The 21572-nt window shown below is 46.6% G+C and overlaps 1 protein-coding gene across 2 annotated transcripts in view; it reads right to left on the bottom strand.

The window, feature by feature from the left end:
• Positions 1 to 370: 370 nt before the first annotated feature.
• Positions 371 to 21572, bottom strand: part of PPP1R14D (protein phosphatase 1 regulatory inhibitor subunit 14D) — a 37908-nt gene continuing 16706 nt past the window's right edge. For both annotated transcript variants that reach the window (XM_055278794.2, XM_063639161.1), the window contains 3 exons: positions 1080 to 1163; positions 872 to 904; positions 371 to 673 (listed from right to left, as the gene is read on the bottom strand). In XM_055278794.2, the coding sequence (XP_055134769.2) occupies positions 608 to 673; positions 872 to 904; positions 1080 to 1163 (183 nt within the window). In that variant the 3' untranslated portion in view covers positions 371 to 607. The remainder of the gene's footprint in view (positions 674 to 871; positions 905 to 1079; positions 1164 to 21572) is intronic.

Below are 21572 nucleotides of genomic sequence, written 5' to 3' on the forward strand. Positions count from 1 at the left end.
CATCATTTTTGGTTGGAGGAGCCTTTTCTGAGGCTCTCAGATCCAGCTAGGTTTTTCCTGTTACTTTCTCTCTAGGATTTGAAACTAGTCTTTGCTATTGGCGTCCCTCTTGTTGGTTATGCCAGGAGGCTGTGTACCTTAGGCAGATAATGTCTGCTTGGCCCCGAGGCCTTGCTAGATTGTGATCTCTCTGAAGTGGAGCTGTGTCCTTTGTCTTTGAATTCTCGAGTCCTTTGGATGGATGGATGGATGGATGGATGGATGAGGTGTGTGGGCACAGCCAAGTGACAGGTTGTGGCCTTCCTGTGTATCACTTCATTCTCTCCTTCCCCTGTCCCTCAGCACAAATACATTCCACACTCCATTGAGCTGGGGCTCCTAAAGGTTTTATCCACGTGGCTGCCAAGGAAGGCACTGGACAACAGCCAGCTCTCTCCCAGAGAGCCCAGAAACTAGCTGTGACCGCACAGACAGTAGGAGTATGCAAATGTCCCTCCTTGTCCACATTTCTTGTTTGTGTCCCAAGGAGCTATTTCCCTCTTAGCCAGATCTGGAGTTTCAGGGCAGGCCTGGCAGTGCTGAGGCTGCTAAAGATGGTCTCTCAGGCTTATTTCTGAGGCCTGCTGAGTCTCCGGAGTTTCTTGAGTTGACTGAGCAGCTCAGAGATAAAAGCCTGAGGGAGAAAGAGGAGTGAGACCAAGGCTTGGGGTCACAATTCACCCCCCACCCTGCCCTCCCTAATCTTCCCCTGCCCCTCACTCCCCAGAGAAGGGAGAAGGACCCACAGCCAAACCTTCCCTTCAAATACTACTCATTAGCTGCCTCCCCCATTGGGCCTCCCCTTACCCCAGACCAGCAGAACATCCCTTACCTCTGTGGGGCGGGGACAGTTCCCGAGAATGGCCTAGATCGGAGAGAACACAGAGAGGGCCCCAAGTCACAGCACTTTTCCGCAAGTCCCCACCAATCTCCCAAGAATTCTCCCCTCTGGATTGGTTCTCTCCACTCCACCAAAGGAGGCAGAACCTGGGTTTCTGGGTTCCCACTGACCCAAGGCCAGCTTCTAGCCCCCATCCTACCTCCAGCTGAGTCTTCTGCTCCTCTGTGGATAGATCCATGAGAGCTTCCAGGTCAATCTCAGGCTCAGAAGGGGTTGCTTGATCCTATTTGGAAATCACATGGGTCTCAGAGGGGCCTGACCAGCCGGTGCTGGAATGAAGGTTACTGTCAGGGACTCAACCCATCTCTCTCCAATTTCCCATGGTTAGACTTTCTCCTCACTCAGAACACCCATTCAGTTTTCCATTCAACAGTAATTTACTAAACATATACTATATTTTGGCCGGGTGCAGTAGTTCATGCCTGTAATCCCAGCACTTCGGGAGGCCGAGGCAGGCAGATCACCTGAGGCCAGGAGTTCAAGACCAGCCTGGCCAACATGGTGAAATCCTGTCTCTACTAAAAATACAAAAATTAGCCAGGCATGGTGATAGACGCCTATAATCCCAGCTACTTGGGAGGCTGAGGCAGGAGAATCACTTGAACCCGGAACCTGGGAGGCAGAGGTTGCAGTGAGCCGAGATCGTGCCACTGTACTCCATCCTGGGTGACAGAGGGAGACTTCGTCGCAAAAAAAATAATAAAAAAGTTAAAGACATCTGATAACGGACTGTTACCCAAAAAATACAAAGAATTATTGACCAGGCACAGTGGCTCACGCCTGTAATCCCAGCACTTTGGGAGGCTGAGGTGGGTGGATTATTTGAGGTCAGGAGTTCGAGAGCAGCCTGGCCAACGTGGCGAATCCTGTCTCTACTAAAAATGCAAAAAGTAGCCGGGCGCGGTGGCTCACGCTTGTAATCCCAGCACTTTGGGAGGCCGAGGCGGGCGGATCACGAGGTCAGGAGATCGAGACCACGGTGAAACCCCGTCTCTACTAAAAATACAAAAAAAATTAGCCGGGCGTGGTGGCGGGCGCCTGTAGTCCCAGCTACTCGGAGAGGCTGAGGCAGGAGAATGGCGTGAACCCGGGAGGCGGAGCTTGCAGTAAGCCGAGATCGCGCCACTGCACTCCAGCCTGGGCGACAGAGCGAGACTCCGTCTCAAAAAAAAAAAAAAATAAATAAATAAAAATAAAAATGCAAAAAGTAGCTGAGCCTGGTGGCACATACCTGTAATCCCAGCTATTCGGGAGGCTGAGGCAGGAGAATTGCTTCAACCAGGAGGTGGAGGTTGCAGTGAGCAAAGATCGTGCCACTGCACTCCAGCCTGCCTGGGCAAGTCTCTGTCTCAAAACAAAACAAAAGCTGGCCACAGTGGCTCATGCCTGTAATCTCAGCACTTTGGGAGGCCGAGGCGGGTGTATCATTTGAGGTCAGGAGTTCGAGACCAGCCTGGCCAACATGGTGAAACCCCGTCTCTACTGAATATACAAAAATTAGCTGGGTGTGGTTGCGCATACCCGTAATCCCAGCTACTCCGGGAGCTGAGGCAGGAGAATCGATTGAACCCGGAAGGCAGAAGTTGTAGAGAATGGATCGCAAACACTGCACTCCAGCCTGGGTGACAGAACAAGACTGTCAAAAAAATTAAATTACAAGAAGAAGATGAACAACACAATTGAAAAATGGACAAAAGATATGAACAGACACCCCACTAAATAAGATATATAGATGAAAAGTGAGTGTATAAAAAGATGCTCAACATCATATGTCATTAGGGAATTGCAAATTAAAACATTCATTCATTCATGTCATTCATTGCTGGTGGGAATGCAAAATGGTATGGTTACTTTGGAAGACATTTTGGTGGTTTCTTACAAAACTAAACTTTTTTTTTTCTTTGAGACAAAGTATTGCTCTGTCACCCAGGCTGGAGTGCAATGGCATGATCAATGCTCACTGCAGCCTTGACCTCCCAGGCTCAAGGGATCCTCCCAAGTAGCTGGGACCACAGGTGCACACCACCACACCCAGCTAATTTTTTATTTTTTTGTAGAGACAGAAGTCTCAATATGTTGTCCAGGCTGGTCTCAAACTCCTGGTCTGAAGTGATCCTCCCGCCTCTGCCTCCCAAAGCACTGGGATTACAGGCGTGAGCCACCATGCCCAGCCCTAAACACACTCTTACCATGCAGTCCATTAATTGCACTCCCTTGGTATTTACCCGAATGAGATGAAAACACATTCACACAAAAACCTGCACACAGATGACTGGGCGCGGTGGCTCACGCCTGTAATCCCAGTACTTTGGGAGGCTGAGGCGGGCTGATCACGAGGTCAGGAGATTGAGACCATCCTGGCTAACACGGTGAAACCCCGTCTCTACTAAAAATACAAAAAATTAGCCGGGCGTGGTGGTGGGTGCCTGTAGTCCCAGCTACTCGGGAGGCTGAGGCAGAAGAATGGTGTGAACCTGGGAGGCGGAGCTTGCAGTGAGCCAAGCTGGCGCCACTGCACTCTAGCCTGGGCGACAGAGCGAGACTCTGTCTCAAAAAAAAAAAAAACAAAAAAAACCACATGCACACAGATGATCTATAGCAGCTTTATTCATAATTGCCAAAACGTGGAAGCAACTAAGATAGTCTTCAGTAGGTGAATGGATAAACAAACTGGTATGTCCAGAGAATGGAATATTATTCACTGCAAAAATGAATGAGCTATCAAGCCAGGAAGAGTCATGGAGGAACCTAAAATGCATATGACAGTTAAATAAGCCAGTTTGAAGCCAGTCACAGTAGCATGCACCTGTATAGTCCCAAGGAGTCTAGCCTGAGCAAAAAGGTAGAGACCCTGTCTCAAAAAAAAAAAATGAAGAAGCCAACCTAAATGCTCTATGATCCCAACAGTAAGACCTGCTGGAAAAAGTATGGCGATAGTAAAAAGATCAGTGATTGCCACAGGGGTAAGAGGGAGGAGGGACAAGTAGACCACAGGGGATTCTCAGGACAGTGAAACTCTTCTGTATGACACTATAACGGTGGATACGTGTCATGCACATTTGTCCAAAACCATAGAATGTACAACACCAACAGTGAAGCCTAATTTAAACCATGGACTTTGGTTGATAATGATGTGTCAATGTAAATTCATTGATTGTAACAAATAATATATAACCTTGCTGCTGGGTGGGGGATATTGGGGGAAGCTATACATATGTGGGGGCAGGGAGATATGGGAAATATCTTTTACCTTATGCTCAATTTGTCTGTGAACCTAAAACTGCTCTAAAAAACAGGCCTATTAAAAAAGGACATGAGCTCAAATATAATTAATAAAATTAATATTTTACTGCTTGAACAAGGACATTCTTTCTGTTATCTTTTCATTTACCCATTTTACAGATGAAGAGGACTTTCTTAAGTGAAAACGATGTAGTAGTGAAGAAGACGACTACTAGTACAATTTAGTGCCACCTTTTTGATTCATGTGAAGGGCCACTGTTGCTTTTGCATTATCAGCACAAATGTCAACATACCGAAAAAGGCAAACAAAATCTTAGCATTGGCCAGGCGCGAGGCTGAGGCAGATGGATCACTTGAGGTCAGGAGTTCGAGACCAGCCTGGCCAACTTGTTGAAACCTCTATCTCTACTAAAAATACAAAAATTAGCCAGGTATGGTGCCGTGCACCTGTAATCCCAGCTACTTGGGAGGCTGAGGCAGGAGAATGGCTTGAACTCGGGAAGTGAGCCAATATTGCGCCACTGCACTCCAGCCTGGGCAACAAAGCAAGACTCTCTTTCTCAAAAAAAAAAAAATTTTACCATTATTATGAAAATAATCACAGAACCTCTGAAAGAGTTCTTGGGAACCTCCATGGGTCACCAGACCACACTTCAAGAACTGATATGTTATCCATTTTTCTGTTGAGATTTTCAGTTTTTTTCTTACTGATTTAAGAACTCTTTAATTTATTGAATTCAGATTAACCCTAGATTCCACATATGATGGAAATAGCTATTGTGCTGGAGCGGTGCTGTTGGGGAAATACATGTATGTGTTTATATAGTTGAATCTAATGGTATTTTCCGGTGTGTATTGCTATTTTTTTTTTTTTTTTTTTTTTTTTTTTTGAGATGGAGTGTTGCTCTTGTTGCCCAGGCTGGAGTGCAATGGCATGATCTCGGCTCTCCGCAACCTGTGCCTCCCGGGTTCAAGCAATTCTCTTGCCTCAGCCTCCTGAGCAGCTGGGATTACAGGCATGCGCCACCATGCCCGGCTAATTTTGTATTTTTAGTAGAGACGGGGTTTCTCCATGTTGGTCAGGCTGGTCTCGAACTCCCGACCTCAGGTGATCTGCCTGCCTTGGCCTCCCAAAGTGCTGGGATTACAGGCATGAGCCACTGTGCCCGGCACTTTTTTTTTTTTCAGACAGGGTCTCGCTCTGTCACCCAGGCTGGAGTGCAGTGGTGCGATCACGGCTCACTGCAGCTTCAACTTCTCGGGCTCCAGCAATCCTCCCGCCTCAGCTTCCTGAGTAGCTAGGACCACAGATGTGCACCACCACGCCCAGCTGATTTTTATATTTGTGGTACAGATGTGGTTTCACCGTGTTGCCCAGGCTGGTCTCTAACTCCTGAGCTCAAGCAATCCACCCACGTCGTGCTCTGTCGCCCAGGCTGGAGTGCAGTGGAGCGATCTTGGCTCACTGCAAGCTCCGTCTCCCGGGTTCATGCAATTCTTCTGCGTCAGCCTCCCGAGTAGTTGGGACTACAAGCGCCCGCCACCACACCCAGCTAATTTTTTTTTATTTTTAGTAGAGACGGGGTTTCACCATATTAGCCAGGATGGTCTCGATCTCCTGACCTCATGATCCGCCCGCCTTGGCCTCCCAAAGTGCTGGGATTACAGGTGTGAGCCACTGCACCCGGCCTTTTTTTTTTAAATGCTTAACAAGTTCTTCCCATACTGACTTGGATACATATTTTATATTCACGTTTACAATTTTTCACTGGTTTGAGAATTTCATTTTTTTTTTTTTTTTTTTTTTGAGGCAGAGTCTTACTCTGTTGCCCAGGCTGGAGGGCAGTGGCACAATCTCAGCTCACCACAACTGCCCCATCCCAGGTTCAAGTGATTCTCAATGCCTCAGCCTCCTGAGTAGCTGGGACTACAGGAGTCCACCACTGGGCCTGGCTAATTTTCGTATTTTTATTTAATTAATTAATTTATTTATTTATTTATTATTATTTTTTGAGACGGAGTCTTTCTCTGTTGCCCAGGCTGAAGTGCAGTGGTGCGATCTCAACTCACTGCGACCTCCGCCTCCTGGGTTCAAGTGATTCTCCTGTCTCAGCCTCCCGAGTAGCTGGGATTACAGGCGCCCGCCACCATGCCCAGCTAATTTTTGTATTTTTAGTAGAGACAGGGTTTCACCGTGTTAGCCAGCCTGGTCTCGATCTCCTGACCTTGTGATCCACCCGCTTCGGCCTCCCAAAGTGCTGGGATTACAAGTGTGAGCCACCGTGCCTGGCCATAAATTTTTTTTTTTCTTTGAGATGGAGTCTCTGTTGCCCAGGCTGGAGTGCAGTGGCTTGATCTCGGCTCACTGCAACCTCCACCTCCCGGGTTCAAGCAATTCTCTTACCTCAGCCTCCTGAATAGCTGGGATTACAGGCACCTGCCACCATGACGGCTAAGTTTTGTATTTTTAGTAGAGATGAGGTTTCACCATATTGACCAGGCTGGTCTTGAACTCCTGACCTCAAGTGATCTGCCCACCTTAGCCTCCCAAAGTGCCGGGATTACAGGTGTGAACCACTGCGCCTGACCGAGAATTTCACCTTTCACATCTGATGAAATCCTTTGGAATTTATTCAACATACATGCCCAGTGCCTATTATTTACCTGGCATTGTGAACTTGGGAACTTCAGTGAGCAAAACAAAGATCCTGCCTCAAAAAGTCTATATCATGGTGGCAGTCAAGGAGACATAATAAAAAAAGACATAATAAGTAATTAAGTTATATAGGCCGGGTGCGGTGGCTCACACCTGTAATCCCAGCACTTTGGGAGGCCGAGGCAGGTAGATCACGAGATCAGGAGATCGAGACCATCCTAGATAACACGGTGAAACCCCGTCTCTACTAAAAAAAAAATACAAAAAAATTAGCCGGGCCTGGTGGTGGGTGCCTGTAGTCCCAGCTACTCAGGAGGCTGAGGCAGGAGGAGAATGGCGTGAACCCGGGAGGCGGAGCTTCCAACCTGGGAGACAGAGCGAGACTCTGTCTCAAAAAAAAAAAAAAAGAAAAGTAATTAAGTTATATAATTTGTTTAAAGGTAAGTGCTACTTGGGGAACTTTTTGGATGATAGAAATGTTCTTTATCTTGATTAGGGTGGTAGTTACGTATGGCAAAACACGTCCAAATGCACACTTAAAGAGGCAAATTTAAGGTCAGGTGGGGTGGTTCACACCTGTAATCCCAGCATTTTGGGAGGCCGAGGCAGGTGGATCACCTGAGATCGGGAGTTTGAGACTAGCCTAGCCAACATGGTGAAACCCCATCTCTACAAAAAAATACAAAAATTACCTGGGCATGGTTGTTTGCGGCTGTAATCCCAGCTACTCGGGAGGCTGAGGCAGGAGAATTGCTTGAACCCGGGAGGCGGAGGTTGCAGTGAGCTGAGATCTCTCCATTGCACTCCAGCCTGGGTGACAGAGGGAGACTCCATCTCAAAAAAAAAGAAAAAGTGCAAATTTAATGCTATGTCAATTATACTTCAATAAAGTTGTTTTTGTAAAAAAAAAAAAAAAAAAAGAAGAAGAAAGAAGAGAAAAGAAAGAAAATAAGTAAAAGAAAATGAAAAAGAAACCTCACCTACCTTCTCACTGCTCCCATTGCCAGTGGATAACCACTTTAACTATTTTGGTCCTTCCATACCTTTTTAAAAATAAATAGTGCCTAAGTTAGCCCTTTCACCTTAAGATCTAGATTTTCCCCTTTGCTTCCTTGATCTCTAGGTCATCTACTCAGCATTTATTTATTTTTATTCATTTTTTTTGATTCAAGGTGTCACGGTGTCACTCTGTCACCCAGACTGGAGTGTATTGGTGCGATCATAGCTCACTGCAGCCTGAAGCTCCTTGGGCTCAAGAAAACCTCCTGCTTCAGCCTCCTGAGTAGCTGTGACTACAGGCATGCTCCACCACACCTGGCAAATTTTTGTATTTCTTTGTAGAGACAGGGCCAGGCCTGGCTTCTGCCTTGTTATTGAGTGCATCCTATGTACTAAGCATCCTGATGATACATACAGCAAGACAGAGAGGAGGACCCTGGCCTTGAAAAGCCTATAATTTATTGAAGGATACAGACAAGTGAAATGGCAGTTAACATACAGGGTGAGCCCAGGCGCAGTGGCTCATGCCTGTAATCCTAGCACTTTGGGAGGCTTAGGCGGGCAGATCACTTGAGGTCAAGAATTCGAAACCAGACTTGCCAATATGGTGAAACCCTTTCTCTACTAAAAATACAAAAAAATTAGCTGGGCGTGGTGGCGGGCACCTTTAATCCCATCTACTTGGGAGGCTGAGGCTGGAGAATCGCTTGAACTCGGGAGGCTGAGATTGCAGTGAGCCAAGGTCGCACCACTGAACTCCAGCCTGGGCAACAGAGTGAGACTCTGTCTCAAAAAAAAAAAAAAAAAAAAAAAAGACAGAAAACAATACAGCATGATAGGCACCCTGATGAGATACTATGGCAGCACATGGGAGGGGAACTTAACCAAGCCTGGGGTTCAGGAAGGCTTCCTAGGCAGTGAACTCTAATCTGAGACCTGAAGGCCAAGTTAATGAAATATTTATGCTTCTGGTCATGATGAAGTTTATTCTCACAATTTAAGTCACTAGAAAACTAGACAAAATATATGAACAATGTTTTCAGACATTGGATGACAGGTAACTCGGGACTGTGATCCCAGAGATGAGGGACACAAAAGAGGTAAACTCCCATTGCCTCAGATTTCTTCCTGGAGGCAACTTTCAAATCACAGAGCAGAGTGATCCCAAACAGAGCACAGTGGTCTTGCTAAATTGATATGACAGATCAGAGTTTAAGAGGGGTGAGATGGCTGGAAGTTGCTGGACAAAGTTCTGGGAAGGAAGGAGGTATGCAGAAAGAGACCTCCAGAAATTTGCATAAAGGTTCTCTTGAATCTTTGTTGAACTCTTAAGATGCACATTCATAGAGTAAAATTTTCACAAGACCAGATACTATGAGGCACTGAAGGCACAGAGGGAAACAGTTCCGAGACCCCACACAGCACTTAGAGACAAACTGAGTTTCAACCAGAGTGGACAGTTATTGTTGATCATGCAGGAGTTCAGTACAGACCTCAAAAGGGTCATGCTTACTGGGCATGGTGGCTTCTGCCTATAATCCTAGAATTCAGAAGGCTGACAGGGGAGGATCACTTGAGCTCAGGAGTTTGAGACCAGCCTGTGCAGCATAGTGAGACTCCGTCTCTACAAAAAAAGTTTAAAAATTATCCAGGTGTGGTGGCATGCTCCTGTAGTCCCAGCTACGAGGGAAGCTAAGGCAAGAGCATCACTTGAGCCTGGGAAGCTGAGGTTGCAGTGAGCCCTGATTACATAACTGCCCTCCAGCATGGGCAACAGAACAAGACTCTGTCTCAAAAAATAATGATAATAATAATAATAATAACAAAGGTCAGGCTTCACTAGAGGGATAAATTATTCTCTAGATTAAAGACTACTCTAGGCCGGGCGCGGTGGCTCACGCCTGTAATCCCAGCACTTTGGGAGGCCGAGGTGGGCGGATCACGAGGTCAGGAGATCGAGACTATCCTGGCTAACATGGTGAAACCCTGTCTCTACTAAAAATACAAAAAAATTAACCAGGCGTGGTGGCAGGCACTTGTAGTCCCAGCCACTCGGGAGGCTGAGGCAGGAGAATGGCATGAACCTGGGAGGCGGAGCTTGCAGTGAGCTGAGATTGCGCCACTGCACTCCAACCTGGGCGACAGAGCGAGACAGTCTCAGAAAAAAAAAAAAAAAAAAGGGGGGGGCTACTCTAGACTAACCCTAGCAAAGCTTAAAAGCAAGCTCAGACAGATCAAGCTGAACCGTAAGTAACTTAACCACCTACTAGAACAAAGCCAAACTAAAAATTCAGTCACTCAACATAAAATGTACAATGTCTAGTTTCTAATAAAAAATTACTAGTCATGCTAAGAAGCAGGAAAATGTGACCTATAACCAAGAGGGAAATTAGTCAATAAAAGCAGACCAAGCTCCTTCTGTCCCTTAACAATCTTGCTGCTCTCCCTCTCACTTTGGATTAAAAACTTTTTTTTTTGAGATGTAGCCTCACTCTGTTGCCCAGGCTGGAGTGCAGTGGCACGATCTCGGCTTACTGCAACCTCTGCCTCCCAGGTTCAAGCAATTCTCCTGCCTCAGCCTCCCAAGTAGCTGAGATTATAGGTGCGTGCCACCACGCCTGGCTAGTTTTTGTATTTTTAGTAGAGATGGGGTTTTACCATGTTGAGCAGGCTGGTCTCTTTTTTTTTTTTTTTTTTTTTGAGACGGAGTCTCGCTCTTTCACCCAGGCTGGAGTGCAGTGGCGCGATCTCGGCTCACTGCAGGCTCCGCCCCCTGGGGTTCACGCCATTCTCCTGCCTCAGCCTCCTGCGTAGCTGGGACTACAGGCGCCCGCCACCTTGCCCAGCTAATTTTTTTGTATTTTTAGTAGAGACGGGGTTTCACCATGTTAGCCAGGATGGTCTCGATCTCCTGACCTCGTGATCCGCCCACCTCGGCCTCCCAAAGTGCTGGGATTACAGGCGTGAGCCACCGCGCCTGGCCGAGCAGGCTGGTCTCTTAACTCCTGACCTCAGGTGATCCACCCGCCTCAGCCTCCCAAAGTGTTGGGATTACAGGCGTGAGCCACCGAGCCTGGCCTAGATTAAAAAACTTAAAAAGCAGACCCAGAAAAGACATAAATGATAGAATTAGCGGACAAGGAAAACATAAACACAGTAATGAGAGATATGGAAGATAAAAGAAAGAATCAGGCCAGGTACAGTGACTCACGCCTATAATCCCAGCACTCTGGGAGGCTGAAATGGGTGGCTCACTTGAGGTCAGGAGTTTGAGAGTTTGAGACCAGCCTGGCCAGCATGGTGAAACCCCCGTCTCTACTAAAAATACAAAAATTTAGCCAGGTGTTCTGGCGTGCACCTGTAATCCCAGTTACTCGGGAGGCTGAGGCAGCAGAATGGCTTGAACCCGGGAGGTGGAGGTTGCAGTGAGCCAAGATCATGCCACTGCCCTCCAGCCAGAGTGACAGAGCAAGACTCTGTCTCAAAATAAAATAAAAATAAATAAATAAATAAATAAATAAAAGGACCAGCCAGGCACAGTGGTTCATGCCTTAATCTCAGCACTTTGGTGGGGGCTAAGACAGGAGAGTGCTTGAGGCCAGGAGTTTGAGACCAGCCTGGGCATCATAGCAAGAACTCTTCTCCATTAAAAATAATAAGAAGAAAAAAAGAACCAGGCCAGATACCATGGCTCACGCCTGTAATCCTAGCACTTCGGAGGCTGAGGTGGGGATCACCTGAGGTCAGGGATTCGAGACCAGCCTGGCTAACATGGTGAAAACCCATCTCTACTAAAAATACAAAAATTAGCCAGACATGGTGGGCATGCCTGTAATCCCAGCTACTCAGGAGACTAAGGCAGGAGAATTGCTTGAACCAGGAAGGCAGAGGTTGCAGTGAGCTGAGATCACACCTTTTTTACTCCAGCCTGGGTGACAGAGTGAGAGTCTGTCTCAAAACAAACAAACAAAACCAAATGGAGCACTTAGAGAAGAATAATTGCATGTTTTAAATGTAAACTTTACTGGATAGAATTAACAGCATGTTTAACACTGTGGGGAAAAAAAGGTCAGTTGAAGATACAGCAAATGAAATGAGCCAAAATGAAGCACAGATTAAAAAAAAAACCTGGGTGGGCGGGGTAGTGGGGGAGGACAGAATAGAAAATAACTTTGATGAGGCCGGGCGCAGTGGCTCACGCTTGTAATCCCAGCACTTTGGGAGGCCGAGGGGGGCGGATCACGAGGTCAGGGGATCAAGACCACGGTGAAACCCCGTCTCTACTAAAAATACAAAAAATTAGCCGGGCGTGGTGGCGGGCGCCTGTAGTCCCAGCTACTCAGAGAGGCTGAGGCAGGAGAATGGCGTGAACCCGGGAGGCGGAGCTTGCAGTGAGCTGAGATTGTGCCACTGCACTCCAGCCTGGGCGACAGAGCAAGACTCCATCTCAAAAAAAATAAATAAATAAAATAAAAAATAAAAAAGAAAAAAGAAAATAACTTTGATGACCTATGGATATCAAGTGGTCTAACATCTGTAACTGGAATCTCAGAGGGTGCGGGTGGGCATTATAATAAAGATAAACTCTAGGCCGGGCATGGTGGCTCATGCTTGTAATCCCAGCACTTTGGGAGGCTGAGGCAGGCGGATCACCTGAGGTCAGGGGTTTGAGACTAGACTGGCCACCGTGGTGAAACCCCATCTCTACTAAAAATAGAAAAATTAGCCGGGCGTGGTGGTGCACGCCTGTAACCCCAGCTACTGGGGAGGCTGAGGCAGGAGAATCAGTCAAACCTGGGAGGTGGAGGTTGCGGTGAGCCGAGATCGTGCCACTGCACTCCAGCGTGGGCGATAAAGCGAGGCTCTGTCTCAAAAACAAACAAACAAACAAACAAAAACCACTCTAATGATTAGAACTTTGCCTTTAAAAAAGTATCAGTCTTGGTCAGGTGCAGTGGCTTATGCCTGTAATCCCAGCACTTTGGGAGGCTGAGGTGGGAGGACTGCTTAAGTTCAGGAGTTCAAGACCTGTCTGGGCAACATAGGGAGACCTCATCTCTACACACACACACACACACACACACACACACACACACACATAAATTAAATAATAATAAAAAACAAAAAAGTATCAGTCTTGCCCCCCAAACCATCATTATATCATTTTTGATATTCAATATATGTATAGTCATGTGCCACATAACGATGTTTCAGTCAATAACTAACCACATATACAATGGTAATCCCATAATGTTATAATGGGGTCGGGCTCGGTGGCTCACGCCTGTAATCCCAACACTTTCTTTTTTTTTTTTTTTTTTTTTTTTTTTGAGACGGAGTCTCGCTCTGTCGCCCAGGCTGGAGTGCAGTGGCACAATCTCGGCTCACTGCAAGCTCCGCCTCCCGGGTTCACGCCATTCTCCTGCCTCAGCCTCTCCGAGTAGCTGGGACTACAGGCGCCCGCCACCACGCCCGGCTAATTTTTTGTATTTTTAGTAGAGACGGAGTTTCACCGTGGTCTCGATCTCCTGACCTCGTGATCCGCCCGCCTCGGCCTCCCAAAGTGCTGGGATTACAAGCGTGAGCCACCGCGCCCGGCTGTAATCCCAACACTTTCAGAGGCCAAGGTGGGTGGATCACTTGAGCTCAGGAGTTTGAGACCAGCCAGGGAAACATGATGAAACCCCGTCTCTACAAAAAATGAAAAAATTACCCAGGTGTGGTGGCCTGTGCCTGTGCTCCCAGCTACTTGGAAGGCTGAGGTGGGAGGCTGGCTTGAGCCCAGGAGGTGGAGGTTGCAATGAGCCAAGATCAAGCCACTGCACTCCAGCCTGGGTCAAAGGGCCAGAATCTATCTCAAAAAAAATAAAATAAAATAATGGAGGCCAGGAGCAGTGGCTCACACCTGTAATCCCAGCACTTTGGGAGGCCAAGGTGGGCGGATCACCTGAGGTCAGGAGTTTGAGACCAGCCTGGCTAACATGAGGAAACTCTGTCTCTACTAAAAATACAAAAATAAGCCTAGTGTGGTGACCCGTGCCTGTAATCCCAGCTACTCAGGAGGCTGAGGTAGGAGAATCGCTTGAACCTGGGAGGAGGAGGTTGCAGTGAACTGAGATCACACCACTGCACTCCAGCCTGGGTGACGGAGCAAGACTTTGTCTCAAAAAAAAAAAAAAAAGGCCGGGCGCAGTGGCTCACGCTTGTAATCCCAGCACTTTGGGAGGCCGAGGCGGGCGGATCACGAGGTCAGGAGATCGAGACCACGGTGAAACCCCGTCTCTACTAAAAATACAAAAAAATTCGCCGGGCGTGGTGGCGGGCGCCTGTAGTCCCAGCTACTCGGAGAGGCTGAGGCAGGAGAATGGCGTGAACCCGGGAGGCGGAGCTTGCAGTGAGCCGAGATTGTGCCACTGCACTCCAGCCTGGGCGACAGAGCGAGACTCCGTCTCAAAAAAAAAAAAAAAAAAAAAAAAAAAGGAGATTATAATGATGGAGCTGAAAATTTCCTATTGCCTTGTGACATTGTAGCCGTCATAATGTCATAGTGCAAGGCATTAGTTACATATTTGTGATGCTGGTGTAAACAAATCTACTGTACTGCAGTTGTATAAATGTATAGCACATACAATTACGCACAGTACAGAATACATATAATGATAATAAATAACTATATTAGTTTATGTGTCTACTATACTTTTTATCATTATTTTAGGGTGTTCTTCTACTCACTAAACAAACAAAAAAGTTACTGTAAAACAGTCACAGGGAAATTCCTCAGGAGGTATTCCAGAAGAAGGCACTGTTGGAGATGACAGCTGCATGCCTGTTATTGCCCCTAAAGACCTTCCAGTGGCACAAGAAATGGAGGTGGAAGATAGTGATATTGATGAGCCTGACCCTATTGAGGCTAATGTATGTGCTTATGTATTCGGTTAAAAAAAAAGTTCAAAAAGTTAAAAAAAATTAAAAATTTTAAAAATAGAACAAAGCTCCAGCCTGGTCAACATGGTGAAACCCCATCTCTACAAAAAATACAAAAATTAGCCAGGCGTGGTCGTGTGCGCCTGTAGTCCCAGCTATTTGGGAGGCTGAGGTAGAAGAATCACTTGAACCCAGGAGGTCGAGGCTGCAGTGAGCCATGTTCGTGCCACTGCACTCCAGCCTGGGTAACAAAGTGAGACCTTGTCTAAAAAAAAAGCTTGTAGAATAAGCATATAAAGAAAGAAAATATTTCTGTACAACTGTAAAATGTGTTTGTGTTTTAGACTAAGTGTTATTACAAAACAGTCAAAAAGTTAAAAAATTAAAAAGTTTAGGGCCGGGTGTGGTGGCTCACACCTGTAATCCCAGCACTTTGGAAGGCTGAGGTGGGAGGATTGCTTGAGTCCAGGAGTTCGAGAACAGCCTGGGCAACATGGCAGACCCCATCTCTATTTAAAAAAAAAAAAATTGAAGTTTATAAAGTAAAAAAGTTACAGTAATCTGAAGTTAGCTTATTACTGAAGAAAGAAAAAAAAAAATTATAGGCTGGGCACAGTGGCTCATGCCTGTAATCCCAGTACTTTGGGAGGTCAAGGCAGGCAGATTGCTTGAGCCCAGAAGTTCGAGACCAGCCTGGGAAACATAGTGAGACCTTGTCAAAAAAAAAAAAAAAAAAAAGGAAAGAAAAGAAAGAAAAAAATATTTTTATAAATTTAGTGTAGCAGCTGGTTATGGTGGTTCATGCCTATAATCCCAACACTTTGATTTGTTTTTTTTTTTTTTTTTTTGAGACGGAGTCTCACTGTGTCGCCCAGGCTGGAGTGCAGTGGTGTAGTCTCAGCTCACCGTAAGCTCTGCCTCCCAGGTTCACGCCATTCTCCTGCCTCAGCCTCCTGAGTAGCTGGGACTACAGGTGCCTGCCACCACGCCCGGCTAATTTTTTGTTTTTTAGTACAGATGTGGTTTCACCGTGTTAGCCAGGATGGTCTCAATCTCCTGACCTCGTGATCCACCCGCCTCGGCCTCCCAAAGTGCTGGGATTACAGGCGTGAGCCACCGTGGCCCGCTGATCCCAACACTTTGAAAGTCCACGGCAGGAGGATCGCTTGAGGTCAGGAGTTCAGAACCAGATTTTTTTTTTGGGGGGTGATGGAGTTTCACTCTTGTTGCCCAGGCTGGAGTGCAATGGCGTGATCTCAGCTCACTGCAAACTCTGCCTCCCGGGTTCAAGTGATTCTCCTGCCTCAGCCTCCCGAGAAGCTGGGATTACAGGTGCCTACCACCATGTCCTGCTAATTTTTGTATTTTTTTAGTAGAGACGGGGTTTCGCCATGTTGGTCAGGCTGGTCTCAAATTCCCAACCTCAGATGATCCACCTGCCTTGGCCTCCCAAAGTGCTGGGATTACAGGCGTGAGCCACCATGCCTGGCCTCAAGACCAGTTTTTTAAAACTTAAAAAGACATTTTGTTGTTACTGTTGTTTTGTGGAGTGTTTTTTTGTTTTTGTTTGTTGTTGTTGTTTTGTGGAGTGTTTTTTTGTTTTTGTTTTTGTTTTTGAGATAAGGTCTCATTCTGTCACCCAGGCTGCAGTGCAGTAGCACAATCATGGCTTACCGCAGCCTCAACCTCCTGGGCTCAAGCAATCCTCCTACCTCAGCCTCTCAAGTAGCTGGGACTACAGGTGCACACCACCACATCCGGCTAATTTTTTTTTTTTTTTTTTTTTTTTACAGAGTTTTGCCCTTGTCGCCCAGGCTGGAGTGCAATGGTGCAATCTTGGCTTACTGCAACCTCTGTCTCCTGGGTTCAAGCGATTCTCCTGCCTCAGCCTCCCAAGTTGCTGGGATTACAGGTGGCCACCACCATGCCTGGTTAATTTTGTATTTTTAGTAGAGACGGGGTTTTACCATGTTGGCCAGGCTGGTCTCTAACTCCTGACCTCAGGTGATCCGTCCACTTCGGCCTCCCAAAGTGCTGGGATTACAGGCATGAGCCACTGCGCCTGGCCCCTGGCTAATTAAAAAAAATTTTTTTTGTAGAGTGGGGTCCCACTATGTTGCCCAGGCTGGTCCTGAACTCCTGGGCTCAAGCAATCCTCCTGCCTCGGCCTCTCAAGTGCTGGGATTACAGTTATGAGCCACTGTACCCAGCAGGAAAAAAAGAATTTAGTGCAGCCTAAGTGTACAGTGTTTATAAAATCTACAGTAATGTCCTAGGCCCTCACATTCACTCACCATTCACTCACCGACTCATCCAGAACAACTTCCAGTCCTGCAAGCTCTGTTCATACTAAGTGACCTATATAGTTGTGCCATTTAAAATCTTTTCTACCATATTTTTACTATACCTTTTCTATGTTTAGATATATAAATACTTAGCATTGTATTACAGCTGCCTACAGTATTCAGTACAGTAACCTGCTGTACAGGTTTGTAGCCCAGGAATAATAGCTACACCATATAGCCTACATGTGTGGTAGGCTATACCATCTAGGTTTGTGTACATACACTCTATGATGTTTGCACAATGATGAAATTGCTTAACAATGTAGCATTTCACAGAATGTATCCCTGTGGTTAAGCAGGGCATGACTATATATTGAATATAATGTATGTGTATTACTGAGTACAAGACTGCCACTGCAGACTGGGTGCAGTGGCTCACCCCTGTAATCCCAGCACTTTGGGAGGCCAAGGTGGGAAGATTGCTTGAGCCCAGGAGTTAAAGATGAGCCTGGACAACATAGCAAGACTCCATCTCTATTAAAAAAAAAAAAAAAAAGGACTACTACTGCAATCTGGTGTTGAGAATATGGGCTCACATCACAGTCCAAATACTCTTGCCCTCAAATAATTTTTGAACTCTCAGAACATAAGTAGGTATATAAAACAACCCCTACTGAGATGAACAAGTGTGAAACGTGTGACTCTATGTCACATAGGGTGGTTTCCTGGAAGCTGCTGCCTGATTTGACTCCCTTTCTTACCTCCTCTCCATACCCAGGGCCCTTACTCCTGACCTCTCCACTAGGGAGACCAGCAATGAAATAAGGCTCAGATGAACCAACAATTTTCTTTCCTTTTCTTATAGAGGCAATCAAGTTAAACACAAATGTTTGTTTCACACATACATTGACAATACTTTTTTTTTTTTTTTTTGAGATAGGGTCTTGCTTTATCACCCAGGCTGGAGTGTAGTGGCACGATCATGGCTCACTGCAGCCTTGACCTCCCAGGCTGAAGCAATCCTCCCACCTCAGCCTCCAAAGTGGTTGGGACCACGGGCACACACCACCACACCCTGCTAATTGTTTGTATTTTTTTGGACAGGGTTTCACCATATTACCTATGCTAATCTCGAACTCTTAGACTCAGGCAATTTGCCCACCTCAGCCTCCCAAAGTGCTGGGATTATAGGCATGAGCCACTGCGCCCAGCTGACAATACTTTTTTTAAGTCAAAAGCTTAATAGAATTATTAATTTAAAAATGTTACTATATCAAAAAGGAAGCTACAGGAAAGGAATGTTTCAAAACTCTGGGATGGTCAACAGTGTCCCTTGCTAATGTGAACATTAGATTTACCCCCAAGGCAGTGACTGGTGACCTTGGCCGGAGCTCTCAACAGAGTGGTGGAAACAGAAGCCGGATTCCAGTGGATTGACTGATGACAGGCAGGGAAAAAGTAAATAAGGCTGTGAGTGTGGACAAGTCCTTTAAGGAGTTTGGCTCTAAAGTGACAAGAAATGGGGGATGCCAGGCCAGGCGCGGTGGCTCATTCCTGTAATCCCAGCACTTTGGGAGGCTGAGGCGGGTGGGTCACCTGAAGTCAGTAGTTTGAGACCAGACTGGCCAACATGGTGAAACCCCATCTCTACTAAAAATACAAAAAATTAGCCAGGTGTGGTGGTGGGCGCCTGTAATCCCAGCTACTTGAAAAGCTGAGGTAGGAGAATCACTTGAACCTGGGAGGCGGAGGTTGCAGTGAGCCGAGTTCGTGCCATTGTATTCCAGCCTGGGCAACGAGAGTGAAACTCTGTCTCAAAAAAAAAAAAAAAAAAAGAAAAGAAAAGAAATAGAGATGATGGTAACAAAAGGGGTGCATGTTGGGCAAGGGTCTCCATAAAATAGAAGAAACTCATGCGTGTTTAAGTCCCTACTTAGAAGGCAAATCATGCTCTACCTCCAGACAACAGGAGCTCTAGGACCCCAAGTCTGCGTCCCCAGACTTGTTTCCTCCGAAGACCCCACACCAGGCTGCACATCCAGGGAGAAGAGGTAGGGCCCTCCAACAAAGGAAGATTGGTCCCAAGATACTAAACAAGTAAAGTGTTGCATCCTTATATGCTTTCCCACTGCTGCTGTCTAAGGTGGGTGTCTGGGGTAGAGCCCTGGTGGGGGGGCAGGGGCTCTCCATAAACTGGAATGGAGCAGAGTAAGGCTGGAGACTGTGCTGTCTTGACCTCTGCCCAAGATGACCAACCACCTGGGGCTTCCCCAGCCACTTGACTGCTTCCTGCTGAAAAGAGCAGGGATTGGGAGAGAAACTGCCACCTGGCACCTTTGGACAATTACCATGGCAGTCACAGGCCAGGCATTTTATTCCAGTCATTGCCTGGGAGCGCTCCTCCCACATGTCTTGCTTTCTGTGTTACAGGCTTATTACTGTACAGCCTCCAGCCCTCCACTTTCATCTTGCAAAACAAGGTTCTTTAGCTACTGTCTTTCTTTGATGCCTGGAAGGATTTGCCCTGGAGTGTCAGAAATTTGAGACTGTATGCAAGTGCACAATAAACAATCTGAAATTGAAACTGATCCAGTGGAGAGTGCTGGAATTAGGGAAGAGTAGTGGATATGTCCTGCAAGGTCAGAGCAGACACAGGCCAAGATAGTTTGCCTCCCAGCTCCAAGGGGTCTCCCCACCCTCAGTGAGTGGGCTTGGGAGGTAGATGCTTGGGATGCTGCATCTTTGGTCAACACCTTGACCAAACTGACACATGACCCAGTTAGTTTTGAGATAGACTGGGTCACATCAATCATTCTTCACCACCTGCAACCCTAGGACTGCTGATAACCCTTACCCACAGGAATTATAGGGCCCTGCTGCCCCAAAAAGATAGGATCTGAGTCAACAAGAAAGAGAAACAAGGACAACATATTTTGAACTCCTGGCTAGCTTGGCCTGTGGTTCTTAGCCAAGCCACACATTAGAACCAATTGTGGAGCTTATAAAAAATGCCCAGTATCTGCACTCCACTGTAGTAGATTTAAATTCAGTTGAGGAGGAGCCGGGGTATCTGTTTTTTTTCTTAAGTATTTCAGGTGTGGAAAACCATTGGCTGCTCAAATAAATGGCCAGGCTCCACACCTGGTCCCAAGGCTTTCTAGTTGTGTGACCTTGGGCAAGTTACTCAACATCTGTAAACCTCCATTCCCTCAGCTGTAAAGCAGTACCTGCTGGCCAGGCATGGTGGCTCACACCTATAATCCCAGCACTTTGAGAAGCCAAGATTGGAGGATCGTTCGAGCCCAGGAGTTCAAGACCAACCTGGGCAACATAGCAAGATCTCATCTCTATAAAAAAAGAAAAACAGAACCTGTTTAATGGAGTTGTGGGGAGGATTAAATGAAAGAATGCATGCCAGTGCCTGGCATTGTGCCTAGCATGTAGTTAAGTGTTCAGAATGTTATTCTTATTGCTGGAACAGCAGTTGTTACCTCTCTAGAATCCAGGTTTGAAGGTATGTAAGTAAGAAAGTGCCATTTCCAGTGACCACGGACCAAGATCTGTCCTTTTCCCAGAGTGGGGTTGAAGAGTGTTAGTCAGAGCCAGGGTCAAAGATTGCTTAGGTCCTGGTATTAGCACTCAACTTTGGTTACTCTTAACATTCTAGTTCTGCACTGTCCATTCTGAGATAACGAAAATGTTCTATATTTGTGCTGACAAAATAGTAGTCACTAGCCACATGGGGCTATTTAACACTTGAAATGTGGCCCATGTTGGCTGGGCGTGGTGGCTCACGCCTGTAATCCCAGCACTTTGGGAGGCTGAGGTGGCCGGATCACCTGAGGTTGGGAGTTCGAGACCAGCCTGACCAACATGGAGAAACCCCATCTCTACTAAAAATACAAAATTAGTCAGGCACGGTGGTGCATGCCTGTAATCCCAGCTACTCGGGAGGCTGAGGCAGGAGAATTGCTTGAACTTGGGAGGCAGAGGTTGCAGTGAGCCAAGATCACGCCATTGTACTCCAGGCTGGGTGACAGAGTAAGACTTGGTCTCAAAAAAAAAAAAAAAAGAAAGAAAGAAAGAAAAAAAGAAAAAGAAAAAAGAAATGTGGCCCATGTGACTGGGGAACTGAATAATTTTATTTAATTATAACTCATTTAAAGTCAAACAGCTACACATGGCTGATGGCTACAGAATTGGAAAATGTAGCTCTAGGCTGGGCATGGTGGTGCACACCTGTAATCCCAGCACTTTGAGAGGCCGAGGCAGGCAGACTGTTTGAGCACAGGAGTTCAAGACCAGCCTGGGCAACATGGTGAAAAGCTGTCTCTACAAAAAAATTTGCCAGGCGTGGTGCTGCGCACCTGTAGTCCCAGCTACTCAGGAGGCTGAAGTGGGAGGATGGCTTGAATCCAGCAGGCAGAGCAGTGAGCTGAGATTGCACTACTGCATTCCAGCCTGTGCAACAGGGCAAGACTTTGTCTCAAAAACAAACAAAAAAAAAAAAAAAAGAAAGAAAGAA

The sequence above is a fragment of the Symphalangus syndactylus genome, chromosome 5, assembly GCF_028878055.3.
Source record: "Symphalangus syndactylus isolate Jambi chromosome 5, NHGRI_mSymSyn1-v2.1_pri, whole genome shotgun sequence".
NCBI classification, from domain to species: domain Eukaryota; kingdom Metazoa; phylum Chordata; class Mammalia; order Primates; family Hylobatidae; genus Symphalangus; species Symphalangus syndactylus.